Genomic DNA, 14,276 nt, shown 5'->3' with positions numbered 1-14,276 from the left:
TACCAAAATGTAATGGGGTGGGGTTGAGAGGGGAAAAAAAAGATATGTCCTCAGAATAATGGGGTCAGGAGAAAGCTAATAACAAACAGAATAGGATTCACTTTGGTACATCCCAAACGGAAGGAAACTTGAGTGGGGTTGGCTTGAATGCGCCTGCCCATACCTGCCTAATCTAAGACTGTATTTCATACCTTATTCTGTTCTAAGAACAGTTTCCTACGCACTAATAACAGAAACCAGCTCTGTGGATACTGTCGTAATGTATTAAGGTCTTCCGTGTAAGTCTTTCCCGCCTACACATGACTGATGGAATCATTATGAATGCCAAAAAAAAATCTGGGAGGGTTCCTATCTTCACACACTGCCATTTAGAGAGAAGAGCGCTGCTGGCCAACTACCACCTCCCACAAACTGCCCCTGGGCTTCAAGCAAGGTACTTTCCCTCAAGCCATTTAATTATTTCTCAGGGAACCCTGGGAGGAAGGAAAGCCAGGTCCCGCCATCCTTTTCTCACGCTGCTGGTTACTGCACAGCAATGAGAAACCCAGGGTTGGAATCCAGAGGAGGCCATAAGCAACACAGACCACAGTTTTCCCAAAGTCACACCTTTATGGGTTCTGAGCTGCTCTAACAGAATACCCAGACAGTACTGGAACAAGTGTACTGAGTTCAGAGTTTAAGAAGCCGGAAGACCACAGTTGTATAGCATCATCCAGGGAGACAGGGCAGGACAAGCTAACAAGGGTCCGATTTATAACACACTCTTGTGGAACAGAGCCTGCTTCTAAGACCTTTGCTGAACTGCTTTTTACAATGTAGTTATTAAACTTCCTATTGCCTGTCCGCACTGTTACATGGGGGGGCCAAGCTTCAGTACCAGTTTGGGAGAGGGCAAACCACATCCAAGCCATACCAACTTTGGAAGAAAAGAAGATATATCTTAGCATATGAAAACATGAGAAAGACCTAACTGCTAACTCAAACTCAACTTACCTGACAGAAGTCTAAAACACTGGTGTTATGGGAACAAAGCTAGCCAGTGTGGGTGGACGCCACAGGGTGCCCTGGAGTTTGACAGAGGTGCCCAATAGGTTTGAATCCCAACTCCAATACACTGTAACCCTGTGCCTATCCTCTCTGAACCCTAAATCCCTCTTATAATATGTAACCCCAAAATGTCATGAAGTAAGAATACTGTTTGACAGTATTATTAGGTTAACTGTTGCATATGTCCAGTAGGAAATATGACAAGAAATGTTCTAAACTGGCTCTATAATACTTTATTCAGATCTGTGGACATGTTCCAAAGCCTGGAGCAGTCAAGTGTTGGCGAATGACTTTAAAATCTTTTTCAGATGGGTGTGGTGGTTCACACTTGTTATCTCAGTGGGAGGCTAAAGCAGGAAGATTGCTATGAGCCTGGGGCCTGCTTGGGCTACAGAATGACCGTGGGGACAGACAGAGCTACATATCAAGGCTCTGACCTCCCGAAAGAGCTTCCCAAAGTGCATAAATAAAACCATTTTCTTGTTTAATTTACATTATTAAAATATTAGATTTAAAGTGATGGTTTCTAATTACTACCCAAAGCAAGAGGCTTGCTGAGGAGGAGGAGTCAGAAATTTCTGGCTTTAGAGACAAAGTCACCGTAGAACCAACCACCCAAATGGAAAAGCTGACAGAAGCACTGGGATTAAAGATCGGGAGTGGGACAGGAAGCAGGAGATAATTAGGGAGGAAATGAGCTCAGGTCAGATGTCCTGAGGTAAAAGTCCCTATGAGTCATGCCTTGGAGAAGGGTCCAAGAGGCTGAGATGAGGATGAACTCGGAGAGACATGGTTGGGGGCGGGGTCTTGTAGGTTGCTGCAAGCCTGGAAGGGTTAGCATTCCCCAGAAGGGCTGAGCAGTAAAAAGGGAACCCAGCAAGGGTATTCTGTTAGAACCTGACCTAGGGGACACGAGCATCAAAGGGCCGACAGAGGAGGAACGACAGCCATGAACGTGCAGAGGAACACACCTCCAACAAGAGGTGGTCGTGGTCACTACGGAGAAGTCCTGTCAAGGGCTACAAGGTGACCAGAGGTCTCCCATTAGGAGCCATGTGTGACCTTAGCAAGAGTAGCTTCTGTTGAGGCAACGAGAACCAGATGACAGGCTAGCTGCGAGGTCCAGCCTAAGCCAGGAAATCCTCTAACTTCAAAACTCAAGCTCACCAGTCCCCAAAACCAATAATAATAATAATACCTCAAATATTATTGGTTTGCAAAGTCTTCTTTCAGATAAAGGGAATTTGCAAAAGAGGGACATAGTTAAAAGATGTAAAATAGGGCCAAGGAGTTGTGGGCAGGAAAAGGTACCTTCTTCCACCAACCCTGACGACCAGGCTTTCATCCCTGTGACCCCCACGGAAGGAGAGAACCAACTCTCACACGCTGTGCTCTGATCTCCACAGGTGTGAGTCTACCCATGCGTACACAGCACGAGCGCGCGCGCGCGCGCGCGCACACACACACACACACACACACACACACACTGGGGCTCATCCCAGAGAAAAACAATCAGCTAATTCTGCGGCACGCCAAACCTGAGCAGGAAACATTGATAACTCACTAAATACACTTCCAGCCCAGTATGCCTCCATCACTATTTCAGTGTGACCCTGAGGAAAGTGTACAGTGAAGAGACTCCATTTCAATATGCAAATCCCTGGAAGAAGGCCACACAGGCAGATTCCCACCTGGATTCCTAAATAAGCCTAACTTTTGCTGAATTTAGCAAATGACTCTTCAGTGATGTTTTTCCCCCCACTCTGCGTGCAGCGAAAACTGTAGGAAACGTTGTTGCTATGCGATTTCAGGTTAAGATCGTGAAGCAGTTCGAGCATATGTACCATGTGTGGCAGAAGGGAATGTTGGCTTGGCAATGTAAAGTGGTTAAACTAGTTAGTGAGGTTCAAAATAACACCCTCAAACATGCTCTGGGTAAGAGGGTGTCTTCCTGTCTTCAAGTGAACACTCGTGAGTATTTTTCAAAAAGTTAAGTGTCTCAAGCGTTAACGTAGCAAAGGGAGGGTTGGACTACTTGAAAATTCTGAGCTCTGTTACCATGAAAACAGCTCACGCCCTCTGTAGATGCCCATGAATCTAAGCAGGTGCTGAGATGTTCTGGCCCCTAACCTGACATGTGAGTACCAGTCTCATGGAGAACAAACACACATCACCTGTTGTTAGGCTTGAAAGAGCAAAACTGTAGCAGGATCTCCCCCTAACCCAAACCCTAACTCAACACGCCTAGGCTGCATCCCAGCCCCCTCATTTCTAACCTTCACTGAAGACTGATAGCATGCAGCTCCTACCACACTCCTGCTGGGAAGATCTACCTTTTGGCAAGACTCTCCAAATCGGGGGAGCAGTGCAGCCACTGTTCGTGATGGAGAAGCAGGGTGAGATGGAACGATGAGTGAAGAAAAAGAATCCCCACTGGCAAGCTACAGGGAGAAGGCAGCAGAGTGCACATCACAGGGACACATGAACAGCTTTTGAGACCTTGCTCCTCAGCCCCTCTGGAGGAGTATCACCAATACGAGAGAGAAACCTCGGTCAGTCTTTGATGTCCCTAACCCACCACCTCTGGTGAACACTCTGTGGATAGCCGTCTGTGCCTGTGAGGGCATCTGAGCCTAACTGGCAACGCTCCAAGGCGCACTCAACCAACATCAGCGGAGGGAGCCATCCCCAGTCACCATTTGCGTCCTTGAGAGAAAAGAAGGGTTGCTCCAAGCCCTCTGCATGCTTTGTAAAGGAGATAAGGAACACAAGTAGAAAGGCAAGAGTGGCTGGTGAGAGGAAGCCAACCTTAAGACCTGGGTTCAATCCCAGATTCCACATAACAGAAGAAAAATAACTCCCGGACTGTGCGGGGTGGTGGACCGTGAGAGGAAGCCTGGTAAGGTCGAGCCAAAGGCTTGAAGCCCCGAAGCCCCTGGAGATTCGGTAGGAGCTTCGCCTGCTCCCCACACCCTCCCAAGTTCCTAAAACCACTTGGAAAATTCTCCATGAGACCCAGGGTGAGCAGAAACACAATTAGAAGTGAAAGGTAGTCTGTAGAATGGGCAGGAGCCGTGCCGCTCCAACTGGCACGACCCAAAAGGCCAGCCTATGGGGAGTGTTTGCTGTAAACATTCCTTCATTTGTCACCTGGGAGCAGCTGGAAATTAAACCTGACAATGTTATCTTGGGGACCTAGGGGCAGGAGAATGACAGTAGAAAAAGAGACAGTCGATCTACCTTTATTAAAAATCTGAAGCCAGACCCAGTAGTACGTGCCACTCTGGAAGCTGAAGCAAAAGGGGTCACTTGAGCCCAGGATTCTGAGGCAACAACAAAAGGAGACGCTTTCTATAAGATACATAACGAGGACCTGGGGATGTAACTCAGGAGAGTGCTTGCCTAGCACAGGCTAAGTCCTAGGTTTGCTCTCTAACACCACACACAGGGTACATACATGCTTAGGATCTCAGCCTCCCAGAACGATCAGGAATACACGGTCACCCTGGGATAGGAGAGGCCTAGTCTATAAACAAACAAATAATCTGAGACATTTTAATCAGTTATATTCTGTGTGTACAAAGTGGAAGCCAACACATTAATCAACATAGTACTTATTTTCAGAAGAAAAGTACTATACTAGATATATACAATAATTTTTTTTAAAAACCTCTGAAATAAGCATAAATCAATTAAATTCGAAAATGTTGAAAGAATGTACTAAAGTTTCTACACTATTAGTGAGAATGTTTTAATTGTAAGGCACCGATTTAAAATAATAATAATAATAATAATTTTGTTTTCATTAAAACATGGCTTCATTTCCTAAACCATCAGCCTTTTCAGGACCTGTCTGCATTAGCGTTCCTCCCCACTCTGTCACCTCACCTCACCCCAGGCACTTGCCTGCAACAGAGAGTGACTGTCTTACTCACTCTGGGCACCTGGAAAGTTCCTCTACAGAGGCTGACCGAGAAGCCAGGCAGAAAGATCAGAAATGGCAAGCCTACGTCAGTACACTTACCCTATGGGACGAGCAACACGCACGCCCTGAAAGCAGCCCTGGGCTCACTGAGAACCCCAGAGCAGTGGAGAAGGGTATTTGCACTGGAAAGAGCAGTGTGGCTCCTTCCCAGCTCCACTCTGGCCTAGCTTCAAGCCCCTGCAGCAAGTACCAACCAGCAAGGCTGGAAACCGCAGGTTCACCTCCACCACCTCAAGTTCTCCTCACGGAGGTTTACAGCCCCCCAGTCCGCAGTGAAGTGGTTTCAGGATTTGAGGCAACCTTGGGGGTCTGAGTCCTTCTGACCTCTCCTCCCCATGTCTTACCTCAGTCACAAACCCCAGCTTTCCTCAAACCTGACCATTCCTGAGCTCATGGCTCTTTCTTGCTTTTCCTCACTCTCAACAGCCTTTCTCCTACTCGGGGTTATTAGTCATCCTGCATGCCTGCCCTACCCCCACAATGCTTCCTCTGGACCAAAGACAACACCCCCCCCCCCTGCCCTGGTTAGCCTCAGTGCCATCCTGCCCGGACCACTGGTAATGGAGGGCTAGTGTGACCTGCCACCACCCGACTAGTCCTTTAAAAAGGCTAGTCAGACACAGCTAAAGGCACTTCCTCACTGGATTCTAGAGGGCTTCCAGGACCGACTCGGCCTATTTCCTTGTTGTTACACCTGTCCAGGAAAAGTGTAATAACCAAGGGTACTTTCCACACTCACAAACACTGACAACCAGGCCCAAGTCAGCACTCTCAGGGCCATCCTGCTAGGCTTCCCGGCCAGGAAGGACCAGGGAAGACCCGGCCAGGATCATGTGTAGGTAGTCACAACTGGGCCAACCGAATCACCTTGGCAGGCCACCGAGGACTCATAGGTCTGTGCATGTCGAGACTTTCCTCTTCCTTTAAATTGGCTTAATGAGGAGCTGGAAAGCAGGCCCCGCCCCCATGCCCACCAGGACTTCAAAGATGAGAACCCAGCCCAGGAGCCGTTCTCTGGGAGGAAGGTCAGGTCTCCTCCGCCCACTTCAGAACCAACTGGGACCTCGAGAGTGCAAACACAAGGGGAACCCCTCCAGGGGCCGGGTGGTCACTCCCATACCAGATCTTTAACATTGCCTCAAAAAAGGCCTCCACTGCTCATGCTCCTGTTAAGCAAACGTCAGAGCTTGTGGGCACGCCAGCTGCTCCGACACCAGGCAAGGCCTTATCCACTGCAGGACAGCGTCACCTGGTGAATGGCGGCTTGTATGGCCAGGTGTCCTGGTGTGAGTTCCTCCCCCATACCCTGCCCATTTAAGGGGAGGAGCCCTGAGCATCTTCCAGCCGCTGCGGGCCCTTCCATCAATCCCTCTGCATAGCACACCTCCATTGAGAAGGCACACACACTCCCCATGTGTGCCCTCCACTATTGGCAGACGAACATCAAAGGATGCCCACAGGGTTCCACACCAGACAGACCGTGGGCCTGAAGTCCTCAGACTTGTGCACCCTCCCAGTGAGACCTACAGCAGGTTATATACACAACACACTTGTTCTCTGGCCTCTGCCCCACCTAGAGCAGCCGGCCTGTACCACTGTTTCCGGCAAGGCCGGGGAAAACATCCTTTCTGAATTTGAGAGGACAGCAAAGGCAGTCATAGAAATTACAGGGGCCAGAGGGGAAGGAGCTTCCTTAGAGGCTGATGATCCCTACAGCTTGTTTTTGTGGCTGATGCGATCACAGACAGCAGGTTCTGTGTCTGGTCCTACACGGGTCTTAAGGCTCTCCGCTGTAATTATGGTAAGGAGGAGAGGCCAAGGAGACCAGAGGAGCTCTGTGTGGTACTGGAGAAGTTATAATGATAGCGGACCGCCTATCGCTATAGTTGAACTGCCTAATGTACTCCAACAAAAGCTGGGCCTTGAGCTTTCTAACCCCCAAAACAAACCTTAGATTCACCAAAAAACAAACAAACAAAAAAAAAACCATAAAGCTTTTCACTAATCTGTTTCAAATCCTCACCATTCAAAAATCTCTTCAGTACATAGAACAGTATTTATACCCAATATAAGCAAGTATCATATAATATTTATCTATAATATATTGTTTGATAAAATGGATTAGTCCTGATGAGATTTTTATGAACCCCGAAACTCGAGTCTAGGGAGACTGAGGACCCTCACCCACACTTCCCTAACATTTAATTTCCAGACCTACTTTCCAACTGACTTCCATTTTTGCTGGGTTTTGCTTTGGTTTTTCAGGCCCGTGTCTCTATATATCCCTAGCCGCCCTGAAATGCACTGTGTAGACCATTGTACCTCAAAGGGTGACACCCCCCTCCCCCGCCTTTGTCCCTCGAGTGTTTGAATTACAACCACAATCCACCACACCCAGCTTTCCCAACTAACTTCTTAGAAGGATGGCCTGAAGGTGCCACTCAGCCGGAGGCCAAGGAAAGGAACATCACAGGTCCAAGGCTTGCCTGGACCAACCAACCACACACACACACACACACACACACACACACACACACACACACACGGCCCACCACACAATAATAAACATATTTACTTATTCTTTAAGTAAAAACTGGGAAACGGGTTGGGGCTAGAGCTCAATGGTAGTGCCTGCTTAGCATGTGTGAGGGCGTAGGTTCAAGCCCCCATCTACAGACGCCTCACTGCTGTTGAATGGAATGACTAGGGCTTATCTTTGCTCACCACTATCTTGCAAAACTGAATAGACTCCAAAGTTGTTTAGCCAACAGAAGTAGTGATCCAAAAATCCCACTTTTTTTTTCCCTCTCAAGAATTATCCTAAACCCGGCCACCTCAGACCATAAAACAAAGAGTACTTACTGTACATGTTCACGAACCAAATCATGTCATCACTGGACCCTGGGACAGTCCAAGGGCTCTGTGGGGGGTCTACAGCTCTGAATAACACACTGACTAGAAGCCAGAGGTGCCGGGGTTCAACAACAGGACGGAGGCCACAGTTCATGAGGGGGTTCAAGTCACACTCAAGTGCAACCAAGAGGAATAGTACCCCAGACCTAGCACAAACTAAACAAGCCTGGGTTTGTGTTGCACCCTGAGGGCCTGAATAATTGAGCTTAACAGAAACCAGGCTTGGCTACCAGGGAGGGAGGGGGAGACCTCTGAGGGAATTCCTCTGGCTTTTGAAGCTGGAGTGGCAAAGGACTCTTTTTTTTTGGGGGGGGGGGGGCTTATTGCATTGCATTGCCCATACTGGTCTCAAACTCTTGGGCGCAGATCCTCCTGCCTCTGCCTACCGTGTACCCAGGACAACAGGCCTGTGTCACCAAGCCCAGTTACGAAGGGCATTAGTTTCCATTTCAAATCTCGCAAAACTTTCTTTTCTCTGAGACAGGCACCTTGCTAGCCCCACAGGGAGATAGATGGCTTTCTATCCCAAACACCCATTCGAATTTCCTGGAGTGTTCTCATAATTCTGGTGTTCAGAAGAACTGAGAGTTACAGGTTTAAACACTAGCATTTCGTCAGCCTGACCTACCGATTCTCCCAGGCAGCCAGGAGCGAGCACCGCTACCCTTGAACCCATTGCCTGATGTTTACTTTGTCCTTTTGAGGGTGGGCCGGGGAAACTTATATCTCAGAGGAGATGAGAAGAGGGACAGCAGACAGGCCTGGGGAAGAAGTGAGAAAGGTAGAGCGAATGGTAACTTCCTCAGGTGATCACTTAGGGTAGTGCAAGCTGTGGCCCCAGGGAGACAAGACTAGAGACAGAAGGAGCCATTGCTTAAGTCCTGAATAAACTGTCACTAAACCTGCTCTGGCAGGCAGGAGATAAAGGTGAGAAGCAGCAACTCAAGGCATCTGTAACATCTGTAAGGAACACTCCCACCCTAAGCCCTTGGGGGGGGGCGGCAATTATGCTTATGGCTGGCATGTGGCACTGCTAACTGCTGTCACTCTAGAGGGTTCCTTTAGCTCTCTTCCTTCCCCCTGACCCTGTTCTACTTGGTTGTCTCTTTCCTAATTTCCTTCTCCTAGGGGAAGGGGGGACCTTGGCCTGAGTCATCTTTTGTTACTGTTCCCTCACTTGCATCCAGAGTGACTTGGCCATTCTCAGGCACCAGAGCCAATCCTCAGAGCTGGGACCCGAGACTCTGCGTCTCACTCACAAATCCTTTCACTCCCCTGAAGTGAGTTCTGCGGATGAGCTGTTCAGCCTCCCCCTAACACAGACAGCTTCCTGCCTGCCGGTGATGGTTTCATGACCTGCTGCCACCTCTCCTCCCCCTGGGTCTTCTGACCTCCTCCCTGGGTCTCCAGTGCTGCTGCATGGCCCTTTAAGGTCAAATGGATCCCAGCCTCTCCACTCCAAGTTCCTGACTCGTATCACACAACAGGTGCCCAGGATGAGATGCTATTTCTAACGGCGGGTTCCAGGTCTGCGAATTCTACCTGCTAAAAACATGATGGTAAAAGTCCATGCCATCGCTCAGAAAGTCCCATGGATTTCCAGAACACTGGACTATTAGCAAAGGCCTCTCCCTCAGGCCTGGGCTGCCCTCTATCCATGGCCTCGCCATCTGATAAAATGTTTTTTTTTTTTTTTCCCCCTTTTCATGATAAAATTGAATTGGGCACGGGTGAGAAAACACTGTTGGTGAGACAAGACAAGGGAAGCCTGACAGGCCACAAGCTGTAAACTCATCCAGAAGACAGCTAGGAACCTAGTAACACGGGGGCTTTCGGAATTGCCCCAACCAGGGACTAAGCTCACCGGAGTCCAGCAGAGAGGTCCCAACCTCCACCTCCTCCCACATCCAGCCTTCCAGCCAATTCACCTCCTTTGGGATACAACTCTCACAGGAGGGAGGATTTGGTTTCCCAGGCCACTGGTAATTAAGAGGGTGGAGGGACTGTCAGATCAAGGCACAATGACAGCCCTGAGAAGTTAAGTCTGACAGAAGAAAATGCACAGTTTAGCCTTTCAATTCCCCGAAGCACCCAGGGACATCAAAACAACACAAGACAAGACACACGAGGACCGGCTCGGAAAGATGACCCAGGGCAGCATGAAGATGACGGAGGTCGAACTGTTTCTAAGACCCAAGCATTCTCAAACACAAAATGGGGTCTGCAGCCAACCTCAATGTTCTGTCTCCCGGTAACCCCCAGGACCCCGGCAGCCCTTCTTGAAGTCAGGACGCACCACTAGGCACTGCCATTTGGATGTGGAACTTCCCCCGACTCCCACCGCATCCGTCATGCCCCCACCTACCTTTTTTTTGATGGTATTTGTAAGTAAAGCCCCTTCACCAGATTAAGGGCTTCTCAGAGTACAGGGCTCCAGTGTGGGGTGGAAGCCACGCCCTTCCTCTCTGAATTACAGCTAAAGCCTGTGGGCTCGGTCAGCTCAGTCACCCAGAACTCCGGGAGCCTGGGGAAGGCAGCATTTAAATGGGTGTGTTTTAGACAGTCTTCCATAGTCTGTAAAGGTTATCATTTCTCCTGCGTTGTGGTTAATAAAATGAGTTGACATAGTAGGGCTCTGCAATCAGCGAGGTAAGCAGTAACTATCTTGGGATGGAACCTGTCTGAAAATACAGAGAGCCAAGCAATAACTCAGCGTGGTGCATCAAGGCCAGGGGATGGGGCTTGCCCTTGCTCAAAAAAAAACATTAGAACAGACCTACTTGATAGGCAACAGCATTCAAAACCACTGAGCTGTCTTAGGTTTAATGAAGAAATGAATGTAATAAATAAGCTTCACCTGGTAGTTGTGTAAGATTAAGGATGCACACTTGGTTTGAGGATGTGGGAGTGGGTGCACTAAACGATTAAAGCTATTAACTATGAGCAAGGAGTTACAATGCACACTATAATATTGGGTCTTAGAAATCTGAGGCAGGAAGATCATGAGCTCTGGGCTAGTCTAGCCTGGGCTACTAAGACCCTATCTCAAAATGAGAAATAAAATCCACATCTGCGTCTATGTCCGAAAACACCATTCTCGGTATTGTTTCAAACTTACTAAATATGATTCTTACACTCAGACCCCAGTCATTTACAAGGCAGGCCCAAACGACTGCCCAGGGCACTAAGAACCTCTCAGCTGAGGTCCAGGCAGCCAGGAGGTCCAGGCCTGGTCTGCCGTTTGCAGTGTCCGCAGCCCTTTCTTCCCACAGCCAAGTCTCTTAACCCTTGGCCCCACCCCATCCCTTCCTGGCTCAATCCAGTGGGAACTTCTGGACTAGAGATTTAAATAGCCCCTGGCCCAGTCACTCTAGTTAGCAACCCTGACCCTGTGTCTGCTTCCTTTCCTGCAAAGCACAGGCCTAGCCCACCCTCTACCTCTGTTCTGATAAGGAGCCTGGGACTCTCCCCAGATAATCTGTTAAATCCCCCCCCAGGGCTGAGACACTACCTTGCTCTTGGCTTCTGTCTAAGACACTGGCAGTCACTCTGAATCCACATGGCCACAGCAGGTTAGGGGACACAGGGTGTGCACTACCCAGCCCCATGGACAGAACCCTCAGGACCGTTCAGGATATTCATCCTATTCCTCCCGAAGACCCTCGCCCTTCTCTGTTGGAACAAGGACTTCCTCCCAGCTGCAGACAGGCCTGCTGTCCCCTGCTGTCCCCACCCCTGGGCAGGGAGCTCCAGGCCCAAAGCTTGGCACTGATTAGGAAATGACTCATCGCAAAGCACTGAAGGGGCCTCTGGCTATGGTACGAGTAAGTCACAAGATCTGGATCTATCTATCCAATCGGAGGGAGGAAGAAGAGGAGAACAAAGAGGAAGAGGAAGGGGAGGAGGAAGGGGAGGAAAAAGAGAAGGAGGAGGAAGGGAAAAATAAGATCCTAGCTGAGTGCTCACGCTGACCTTGGGTGAACTGAAGCCACTGTACCCCAGCCCGCTAGCTCTAAGGTAAAAGCTGAAGTCAGAGACATAACAACGGCTGTGTGGGCAGAGAAGGTCAAAGAAGGAGTCCCATGGACAGTTCCAAAGCTAACAGTTATTGGCCATAGGTGGCTGAGACAGCAGAATTCCTACAAGTTTCAGGCCAGTCGAGGCTAGGGATTGACAACCCGTACCAAAACCAAAACCAAACAAGAAAGAAACAAAAAGGCAAAACTGATCCTTAAATTACAATATCAGACTTACATACATACAGTGGCTAACACTGTAACTACAGCATGGAGGGGGGGGGGCTGAGGCCTGCCATAACTTTGAGGCTAAGCTTGAGTTACAGAGTGTAACCTTTGCTCCCCCACCCCACCCCACCCCCCCAAAAGAAAAGAGCTAAATAGACTATTCTTTCCTAGACTACAAAGTTGCCATCCAATTCCCTATGTACAAAGCTAAATATTACATATATATATATGTATGTGTATATATATATATATATATATATATACACACATACATATATATCTTTCAACCTGTAGAAATACCTTTCCTTACTCTGTTTTATAAGTCTGCTTTTGATCTCATTAAAAATCCAGAAAACCCAACCTTGCCATTTTTTTTTTCAGTCCTGGCATGAAAAGCATACAGTCATTTAAAACGTGAAAGTGCACCAACACTTGCTCGTGACACGGGGAATAGCTTCCGTTACTGTCAAGTTCTCTCCCAAATAATTCCCTAAGGTATTGGTCAAAAATAAGGCCCCCAGTTCAGCAAGACAAACGGTCAACCTGTGATCAACTGAGTGAATATGTACAAGCTGTACAGAGACTAAGAGGCTGTTCTCTGGGCAGAAGAGAACCCACGGCCACCACCACAAGCCACGAGGAAGGCACAATGACGTGACTTCAAAACAAACAGAGTGACAGAGAGACAGGAGGTGGGAGGAAAGTGGGATGGAGAGAGAACTGATACGAGGATGCCAAAGCAGTGGCTGCATGCAGCATTCATTCACAATAAGCATGATACAGAAGCAAACGAAGGACCCATAACAACAAAGAATACATCATAGTGTGTCTATACAATGCACTTCCATTCATCCTTAAAAAGGAAGGAAATTCTGGGCTCAGTTGGCAGAATGCTGGCCTAGTGTGTAGGAGGCCCTTGGCTCCATCTCCAGTCACACACAGAATAGGTGTGGAGATGTGACCTCTAACGCCAGCACCTGGGAGGTGAGGGCACAAGGCCAGCCTGGGCTGAGTGAGACCCCGATCTATCTAAGCATGTGTGTGGAGGAGGGATGTGGAAAGGACTCTTCATACAGGATGCATCATGACGAAACCCTGAGTACCCTAACTGCTCAGTGCAACATGCCAGTTAGAGAGGAGCCAAGTGCTACAGTGTTTTGCCTAACAGTACAGTTCCACTTAAGCTCAAGAGACAAGAGCTCCTGCTACAGTTTTTTTGTTTGTTGGTTTTAGCTTTACGGTGAGTTTTTGTTTTTACGGTTTTGTTTTGTTGTTTGCTTGTTTGTTTATTTGTTTTGCCATAAGCAAGAGAGACGAAAGAAAAGAAACAGGCTTGGGAATTCAGATCTAGCTAGCCAAAACAGAAATGAAATCAGGATCCTTAAGGAGGGATTTTCACACTCAGGTTCTCCGCGCCTTCAACAGCACCTAACTACAGGCAAAGGAGCAGAGAGTCACACACAACTGAAGCTAGAGTGTAGATAAAGGACAGAGAGGGCAGGTAGAGTATCAGGAAGGGCGACTGAGACCCAAGCTGAGGCTCCAGCCCCCACTGCCCTTATTTCTGTGCTGTGATAAAACACTGAACAAAACCAGCTTGGGAAGGAACCCACTTATTTGGCTTACAGCTTACAGTCCGTCATCTGGGGGGGCCAAGGCTGGAACCCCAGGCAAACTATAAAATACTTGTAAAGGGACTACAGTCACGGACAAGCGTGCTACTAAAATAAGAGCCATTTTCTCAGGTAGGGTTTCCATTGCTGTGAAGAGAAACCATTTAATTGAGGCTGGCTTACAGGTTCTGAGGTTCAGTCCATTGTCATCACGGCAGTCAGGAAGCATGGTACTGGAGGAGCCAAGAGCTCTCTCTACATCTTGTTCCAAAGGCAAACAGAAGACTATCTTGCAAGCAGCTAGGAGGAGGGTCTTAAAGCCCACCTCCACAGTGACACACTTCCTCCAATAAGACCACGTCTCCAACAGCACCACTCTCTATGGGCCAAGCATATTCAAACCCCCACAGCTATATTCCTGAAAATCTGGTTCACAGGCTAAATGAATCCTTTAGATGGATGTGCTATACTTTG

The 14,276-nt window shown here is 48.5% G+C and overlaps 1 protein-coding gene across 4 annotated transcripts in view; it reads right to left on the bottom strand.

Moving 5' to 3' along the window:
• Tanc1 (tetratricopeptide repeat, ankyrin repeat and coiled-coil containing 1) overlaps positions 1–14,276 on the bottom strand; it is a 233,173-nt gene that overhangs the window by 162,441 nt on the left and 56,456 nt on the right. For 2 of the 4 annotated variants that reach the window (XM_029536845.1, XM_021192513.2), the window contains exon 1: positions 11,457–11,606. The exons of the other annotated variants lie outside the window; for them this stretch is intronic. In XM_029536845.1, the coding sequence (XP_029392705.1) occupies positions 11,457–11,506 (50 nt within the window). In that variant the 5' untranslated portion in view covers positions 11,507–11,606. Of the gene's footprint in view, positions 1–11,456; positions 11,607–14,276 lie in introns of those variants that run through there. 4 annotated transcript variants of the gene reach the window in all.

Source organism: Mus pahari, chromosome 3, assembly GCF_900095145.1.
Source record: "Mus pahari chromosome 3, PAHARI_EIJ_v1.1, whole genome shotgun sequence".
NCBI classification, from domain to species: domain Eukaryota; kingdom Metazoa; phylum Chordata; class Mammalia; order Rodentia; family Muridae; genus Mus; species Mus pahari.
The sequence above is the reverse complement of the archived record's forward strand: the minus strand, read 5'-3'. Positions and strand labels throughout refer to the sequence as shown.